General features: G+C 37.2%; 1 protein-coding gene and 1 pseudogene across 1 annotated transcript in view; both read left to right on the top strand.

Annotated features, from left to right (window-relative positions):
* Positions 1–8,860, top strand: part of RBL2 (RB transcriptional corepressor like 2) — a 42,782-nt gene that overhangs the window by 477 nt on the left and 33,445 nt on the right. The window contains exons 2-4 of the mRNA XM_023530668.1: positions 1,992–2,122; positions 4,856–5,056; positions 8,425–8,489. Of these exons, the coding sequence (XP_023386436.1) occupies positions 1,992–2,122; positions 4,856–5,056; positions 8,425–8,489 (397 nt within the window). The remainder of the gene's footprint in view (positions 1–1,991; positions 2,123–4,855; positions 5,057–8,424; positions 8,490–8,860) is intronic.
* LOC111739618 lies at positions 6,846–6,964 on the top strand (annotated as a pseudogene).

Below are 8,860 nucleotides of genomic sequence, written 5' to 3'. Positions count from 1 at the left end.
CGTCGGGCGCCGCGCGCGGGGCTGCAAACCGGGGAGGGGCGGGGGTCCTGTCTGCGCGCCGCGGCCCTGGAAGCCCGGCTTTGGCAACGCTCTCCGCGGCCCCGGGGGCGAGCCGGCCTCGCTGCTCTTCGCTCTCGCGTTCCGCCCGGGGGACGCCTCCTGCCCTAAAGTAGCACCGCCAGGCCGGGCCCACGATGACAAAATCGCAGCCACCTGGTCGGCAGAACAGGTGCAGGGGTCAGGGCCTTACGGGGAGGGGGAGGGGCCTGCTGCCCTCGCACCGGGCTTAGCCCGGTTTCGGGGTTCCAGCCTTCTCGTTCGGTCCTTTTCCTCCTGCAGCGCGTTGCCTCCGCCCAGGCGTCGCGTGTCTTTGCAGAAACGCTTCGTTAGGTGTCGGGCTGTGTTCACGTACGTGTGTGTACAAGAGGCATTTTCTCCAAGGCTCAGGAAATGGGCTTTTTGCCTCTCTGGTCACAGACACACGCCCCTGTTTGCCACTAGGATGTCAGGACCGCGATGACCTTGAGCACCTTTTGTTTCCCCTAGATACTACACGGGACTCTTATAATAAGTCAGTGTCTTACAGGTATGCTATGTCCCTTTCTTCCGACGCGACTCGCAGATGAGAAAAAATGGTCTTTCTAGCCAGTGAGGCTCAGCTCTGTAGGCACCTCCCCCTTCTGGGCCAATGGGAAGTGACACGGAAGTCTGGGTGGTTGTTTATCAGCTGTTTCATTGCCCGTGTGTGTAGCATTTAAACAGGAAGCCACATGATTTTCTTAAGTTGTTTTACAGGTTATGGAAAGAGTAGGGCAGATAGGCTCAGAATGGGAAGACCTAACCAAAGTATTTAACTATAATAGAGTATTTTTGCCTGTATGTCACTTAAGATCATTTTTTCTTAGTTATTCTTCCATTAATAGGATTTTAATTCTGTTCCTTCTCCATTGTATCTACAGGAGGAAAATAAAAAGCTAGTACTATACTGCCTTTAGAACCTGACAGACGTAGGTGACTTTGGACAATTAACCACCTCAAAACTCTATTTTGTGATATGTAAATTTGAGAGATTTGTAGCTACCCTCATAGAGTTGTTCTTCTGAAGGTTAAATACGGCAAAATGTGGTTCCTGGCGTATAAAGCACACATATGGACAGCGTGCAGAGTCTGCAAAGCTCTTTCTTATACTTAGGTGATCTGGCTGAATAGGCCATGTTCTTGTTTATTTCGCAGTGGTTCCTGTGGTCAGGCAAAGAGAAGGATTCTTTTTTTGGTGATGGGCATAAATGCCTCCAAATAAGCTCTTGTCTTACCCTCAGGATAATCCTGTAAATCAGATTACTGTACATTTGAGGTATTTCAACTCAGAGGTGAAGTCACATGACATCCAATGTTATGTAAACAAGTGACAAATAAGAGATGGTTAGTAAATTATTTTTGAAAACGTGTTTGTTTACTCAATTTCTGGCCTATGGAGCTTATAGTTAGGTATGCTATAAGGTAATGCGATGTTTCATGCCGAATACTGGTTGCAGTGTTTTATGTCTTTTGATTTCTTCTATTTTCTGTGTTGCATACTTGTAATTCATTCAGTTCTCACAGTCCTCAGATAAGAAAATCAAACCTCTGTGACTGTTAAGTATTTTGCTCAAGGTGTTCTACTCCCATGCTGGGACTCTAATGGTACATGTCTTGAGAGAGAGCCAGGTGGAGTCTGTATTGCCTTTTATGATATTGGAAGTTAACAAAGCATCACTTTTATTACCTGTGCTGTTGGTTGAGACATTTCAAAATGAGGGAACACAGACTCCTGCCTCTCAGTGGCAGAAAATCAAAGTCGAATTATAAGATGAGCACATGGGATAGGGCCATCATTGAAAATACAGTTTCCCACAAACATAAATATCACTTTCGATTTAAACATAAGAATTTTTTTATATTGAAATACATATAGCTCATTAGCTAAACATCAACTTTCCTTTATTTTACAGGGAAATGATCTTCATTGGTTAGCATGTGCCTTATATGTGGCTTGCAGAAAATCTGTGCCAACTGTAAGCAAAGGGACAGTTGAAGGAAACTATGTATCGTTAACCAGAATCCTGCGATGTTCAGAGCAGAGGTAACTATGTTAGAGTTTGAAAAGTAGAGTGTGACTGACATGAAAGCTCATAAATCATAGTGGTAGTAAGAATTCTCTTTGTTCATCATTTTCTGAGCATTTGTACCTATAGAGTGCTGAATTCTGAAGCTACGTCATGGTTTTCCTTGACCACGTCTAAGGTAGTATCCATTATAGCTTACTTCCTTGGCAAAAAATGTTTAAACTTTAATGTATTAGGCACTTGTATGAAGAGTTTACTATTAAAGGTTGTGACTCATCTGTAATATTGGAGAATTCAGAAGGGGTATTAAAAACTTTAGGAAACATTCTAGATTGAAAAGGTAGATAAACTATTACATGATATTAAATTTAGCACCACATGCACAGGACATATCTTAATATATAGAATGTGTAAATACTTCTAAGTTTTCTATTTGGAATATAAGCACCACTATTATAGTCAGTTCTAGAAAGGGTCAAATAATACTTTAAATAAGAGGCAGAAATTGCTTTTACCATCTGTTGTGCAATTGAATTGATTACATTTATTATTTGTGCCGCGGGTGGATTTTCTCTGACTTAAGAAAGATTGGTGGAAAAAGGATCTTGGATATTGGGCATTTGGAGGGTAAATACCTATGTCACAATTTATGGACCTAATGATTTAAAAGATCACTATTAGAATAATTAACAAGAAATTTAATATTTCAGCTATAGTTTATTAACGTTGAACTCCATCCTGAGTTCAAAGAACAAGCCTAAGAACAAGAGGCCGCGCATAAAGAGTTGAACACATGGTCTGTAAACCTGGAGAAGTGGACTTAAATAAGGTGCAATAGTATAATCATTACAAAGACGAAAGTAGACGAAAGTAGAGGCAGAGTAATTCAGTTAAGTGACAAGGAACTTTAGAAACAAACGTCAGCTTATGGAATCATTATGAACTATAGCAAATAAAACTTATCTAACATTTTAATGCGAGTAATACAATCCTAGGCTTCACTTTTATTTCCATTTCAAAAATTCAAATTTATCTTTAAATTTTATCTATAGTTTCAGATTATTTACTTTTCTGTCATAATAGACTAAATGGATTAAAAACAAACAGCTGGTTGGGAAAAGATATTTACAATACACGTAACTGACATAAGATCAGTAACAAAATTATAAAGAACTAACAAATGGTTAAATAAATGACAAATGGTTACTGAAAAATGGGTAGCAAATATGATTTCACAAAGGACAAAACTCACATAGCCAATAGGTATAGGTGAAGATGTTCAACCTCATTAGTAATCAAGGAAGTTCAAAGTAAAAACCAGATAACATTTTATTCTCATTGGATTGGGGAAATTTGAAGTCCGATAATGCCAATTTTGGTCATTATGTAAACAAACAAGAACTCTATTGCGGGTGTACGTTGGTAAGAGTATAAATTGGCACAACCACTTTCGTGAGAAATTCGCAGTGTCTAGTAAAGTTGAAAATGCATATTCTTTACTCAACGGTTCTACTTCTTGAGGTACTTCCTGAAGAAACTCTTACATACATGTTTAAGAATGTGTTCATTACAGCACGTTTGGTTATAGTGAAAAATTAGATACTGCAATTTTGATTAGCTGGGGAATGAATGCAAAAAATCATGGTAGTTCATGTGAAGGAATATTTTTAGCAATTAAAATGAATATATTAGATTTGCACACATCGACATTAATCTCAAACAAGAAGAAGCAAGTTGCAGAATGCTACTTACAATGATACCATTTATTTAAAACTTTAAAATCACACATCCAAAAGATAGTGCTTACTGTTTATGGATATATATATCCATATAGTAACTACAGGTAAGTAGTTCTATATAAAAACATGAATGGGAAAGATTCGGACTAACTTTGTAACGGTGGTTATCTTTGGGGAAGAATAGTGGGGAGTGGAATGGGGAGGATGCAAATGGAAGCTTTGGCTGTTTCTGTAGAACCTGAAGCAAACATGGCTAAATTCAGTATGTTAATATTTGTTAGACCCGGCAATGGAGTACATGAATGTTGGTTACATTACTCTGGTCAATTATTTTGTATGTTTATATATTTCATAATTTTTTAAAAACCCTCAGGAAAGCTCAGAAAAAAGATTAGGAAAATACTGAAGAGGGAATTTTTCACTCAAATGGCCTACTTTATAATCAGCTTTTTGTCCTGGTTCTACAGATATGCTTGCCGCATAGGCCGAAGGGTAGGGTGACCTCGAGAGTAACTAAAGACTCATCCTCCCCCTTTTGCTTGTTCTGTCTAGATAACAGATGTATTGCCTAAGTTCCTGTTTGAAAATCTCACACACTGTAACTGTCGGTAGCCCATAGCAACTCCTGCTCTATAACCGCCTGAGGACAAATTAACCAGTCAGCCCATGACAGCTGTAAAACTGTAACTCTGTGGATAAGCCCTATAAAAGTAAAGTTGCCCCTGAGCTCGGGGCTCAGATCTTCAGAGCAGTAGCTCTTCTGGGACTGACAGCATAATGAACCTGAGTTCTCCAGCTCTCCAAGTGATGCTTGCTGTCTTGCCAGTCTGATTATTCTGCAACAATATGAGAAGTCAATTTCTAAGAGATTAAGCTAATCAGAGGCATGAATTGTGATTTTATATCACTGTCTAAAAGTAGTTTAGTGAGTTCATTCTTATTTACTTTTAATTATCTATAGTTGTGTACTTGTGTTAATTATGAAAAATCTTTTTTTATTTTTAATATCAGCCTAATTGAATTTTTTAACAAGATGAAGAAATGGGAAGAGATGGCAAATCTACCCCAACATTTCAGAGAACGTACTGAGAGATTAGAAAGAAACTTTACCGTTTCTGCTGTAATTTTTAAGAAATATGAACCCATTTTTCAGGACATTTTTAAATATCCTCAAGAGGAGCCACCTCGTCAACAAAGAGGAAGAAAGCAACGGTATGACTTTATATTTGTTAGTCAGGAATACACATTTGTCCATCTGCTAGATTTTTGATTCCTCAGTTTTTTCCTTTAAGTTTATTTTGCTGGTCTTAAAAACCAAATGTGATTTCATAAATATATATTTTTTCTTTCTCCAAGAGCTTTCTTTTAATAATAATTTCTTTTCATTGCGTGTTAGCCATGAAGAGTTTGGCTTTTGTATTGTAAAATGCATGAAATCTTTGTTTAGATAAACTTTCTTTTTTTATTTAACTAAACAAATTATAAAAGTCAGACCTTAGATGTTTTCACCAAATAGCAACCTTGGGTATAGAATTTGACTACTTAATTTTCTATTATTGACTATATTTGACTATTTTTGTCATTTTCTATGCATGGTAATTGTTATTAAATATTTCTATTATTTGACTTTTCTGTCAAACTGAGTGCTGAATAATTCTCCTGAAGTGGCTTCTTTATGTATTTTGATGTTTACAAACAATCAAAAGTAGAGAAATTGGAATGAGGAAAGAATAGAGGAGCTGAAACTTATAAATTTGTTATTTCTGATCATGTCTGCAAAGTCAATAAACTTACTTTGACTCAATGTTTTCCATTTTTTCTGATAGATAAGGGCAATTATGGGATACAAATTCCCTACCTTTATCACAAAAGCTTTTTTATAAAGTAGAAATGGAAATTTGTTCCTAAAAGAGAACTAGAAAAATGTTGACAAGAAAAATGGGGGAAAAGGAGTATTATAATTGAATGAATAACGTTCTTTCAATATAAAAATTTTCCCGAATTGTGAAAGATGTTTACAGTAAGCGAGTAGCTTCTAAGAACAAAACAGACTCTACCTTTTTATGTAGTTGACCCCACTGATACAGAAGCAGCTGGTCTAGTTTGCTTGCAGTTTTGGGGAACTGACTATTTAGAATTAAGTATTCTAAAGTTTGGATGCAACTTTCTTCTGAGTCCCAGTGAGGGTGATGTGATCATTTATATAGAAAGACACAGAATATCTTCTTTCTTTGGTGTATTGTAGAAAATCATTTCAGATTGTACTTACTTTGATGCGTATTAGGGTATGTGTACTAATCTAATTAAGAAAATGGCAAGAAAATTTATGTTTAGATCACCCTGTATACGTTTTATTAGTACTTTTGTTTGGCTAATAATAATAATGAATAACATTTACTGAGCATTTATGGGGCAGGGATTCTTCTAAGATTTAAACATATATTACTTAATTTAATCTCTATGACAAGTTTATGAGGGTTGATACTATTGTTACAGGTGGTTTGGGAAAATAAGCCCTTGACAGGTTAAGTAATTTGGCCAAGGTCACACAGCTAATTTGAAACTCAAGTAGTTTGCCTATAGAACCCATATGCTTAACCATGACTCTATCATGTATCTCATACACAACAGTTGGTGAAAGTTTGTCACTGAACATTTATTGAGAATTTACTGTGTAAAGTATTTTGTTAGGTATTATGTAGGATTCAAGTATTAAAAAAAAAATCCATCATCACTGTCTTTTGAGAGCTTAGGTATAGTAGGGAGAGGAGGCATATAGAAATGCAAAAGCTAATAGAAATGTGGGACTTATGAGGCAGAAATAAACCACTGTATGAGCCAGTCAGGTAAGCTTCTATGGAATATGTATAAATAGGTCTTCAGTGATGGGTAGGAATTTGATAGGTGAATTTGGAGATACGGAATTCTCCCCTTATCCAAAGTTTCGCTTTCTGCGATTGCAGTTACCCACATTCAGTTGTGGCCCGAAAATATTAAATGGGTCTATGACCATGCCACCCTGAACGTTCCTGATCTTGTCTGATCTCGGAAGCTAAGCAAAGTCAGGCCTGGTTAGTACTTGGATGGGAGACCACCTAGGAAGACCAGGTGCTGTAGGCATAAAATATATATATATATTAAATGGAAGATTCCAGAAATAAAGAATTCATAAGTTTTAATTTACATGCTGTTCTGAGCAGCATGATGAAATCATGCTCCGTCTCACTCAGGACATAAATTGTCCCCTTGGCTAGAACATCCATGCTGTATACACTCCCTGCCCAGTAGTCTGTAGTAGCAGTCTCGATTATCAGGTCGACCGTCAAGGTTTCAGAGCTTGTGTTCAAGTAATCCTTAACCCTGTTTTATTTAATAATGGCCCCAAAGTGCAAGAGTAGTGATGCAGGCAATTTGGGTATGCCGAAGAGAAACCGTAAAGTGTCTCCATTAAGTAAAAAGGTATGTATGTATAAGAAAAAACATAGTATATATGTAAGGTTATATGTAGAGAGAGCCTTCTGTGCAGAGGATAAAGAATGAAGACACTGAAGCAGCAAAGCAAGACGAAATTTGGCTGAGCAGGTTAAGTTTGTTCTAGAGTGCTCACATTATAGAGCCAGTTTGTAGAGTGGCTGGAGTGTTGAGCTAAAAAGTTTGACTCAATCTTGCAAGCAGGCATTAAAACTAGTTTATCATGTGCCTATGGTAGGGAGTCTTTTTAAAGCAAGGCACTGACATTTACTCCTTGCCATGGACTGGTAAGAATAATCTTTTAGCAGATAAAGAGACTAAGGCAGATGGAGAGCAAGAGTACCTAGCTAATGACAGTTGTCGAAGCTAAACCCCAGTCTCCTGATTTCTTTTTTCAAAGTACCTTGTTAGAATAAGGCTATTGGGCTGTGGAGACAACAAAGGTCTTATTTAAACTTCGGCAGAGGTTTTATAGAAAAGCCAAGCTTAAAACCGTTCCAGAACTCTCTTTAGTAGACAGTGTGGCAAAATACAACAGGTACTCATAATGAAAGAAGTATAAGAATTATAGGAAGCTCAGAATTTACATTACAGAGTCCTTTTGTGACTTGGTCTAATCTGGAATGTTTTTAGAGAGGAAGGGTTTACAGTTCATTGGCTATGATAGAGGGAAAAAAAACTAGACTGTAGGCATGAGTCTTAAAGCAGCATTAACCTTGCTGAAGTCACCAAAAGAGCTATTGTTAATTTTCTTCTACCTTACCTGCCTTGACCTCAAAAAGCTTTTTTTTTTCCTTTCCTACGCCCACAGCACCTGGTCTTCCTAGGTGGTCTCCCATCCAAGTACTAACCAGGCCCAACCATGCTTAGCTTCCGAGTCAAAAAGCTTTTGTATTTCTTCAGAATTTTCTTCTTTCCAAGATGAGCTTTTTCCCTGGTCCCCAGCTATTTCCTTACCAATATTTGGTTGGTGAAGAACTTGGACATTTTCCACATGAAGTGAATCTGTTCTCCCTCTAACTGGGTTCTGTTTCTCACCTAATTTACAGTCATTTGTGATGTCTTCTTTAATTTTTCTGTTACCTCATGATTTTTTCTCTCCCCCAAAGGCGACAGCCCTGTACTGTGTCTGAAGTTTTCCATTTTTGTTGGGTGCTTTTTATATATGCAAAAGGTAAGAAAAGAGTAATATTTATTTAGATATTAGTGTATTTAAATGTTTGGGTCCTACTTCTGTCAACCAATAATGTGTATCAGAAAAAGATTCTCACTGAAAATTTCTGAAGGGTTTTAGTCTCCGATTCTTTTCTAAGTATTGCCTTTTCATAAAAGTCTTTTGAATTTCTTTACAATATCCCAAACTCTTATTAATTGGAAAATTTTTTAATTTTGTTCTTACACAGCATCTTTTCCACTTAAAGCTATTCTTCTCAATTATAGGCTGAAAACACATTAGTATGTCTATGCTTATATCTTGAGCTGTATTTTTCATGAGACAAGTCTTAGTTAAGTGGGACTGATCATTCTCAGAGTAGTTCAGATTAC

The sequence above is a fragment of the Pteropus vampyrus genome, unplaced genomic scaffold (assembly GCF_000151845.1).
Source record: "Pteropus vampyrus isolate Shadow unplaced genomic scaffold, Pvam_2.0 Scaffold51, whole genome shotgun sequence".
Taxonomy (NCBI): domain Eukaryota; kingdom Metazoa; phylum Chordata; class Mammalia; order Chiroptera; family Pteropodidae; genus Pteropus; species Pteropus vampyrus.
Note: the sequence above shows the minus strand (reverse complement) of the source record. Positions and strands in the feature narration are given on the sequence as shown.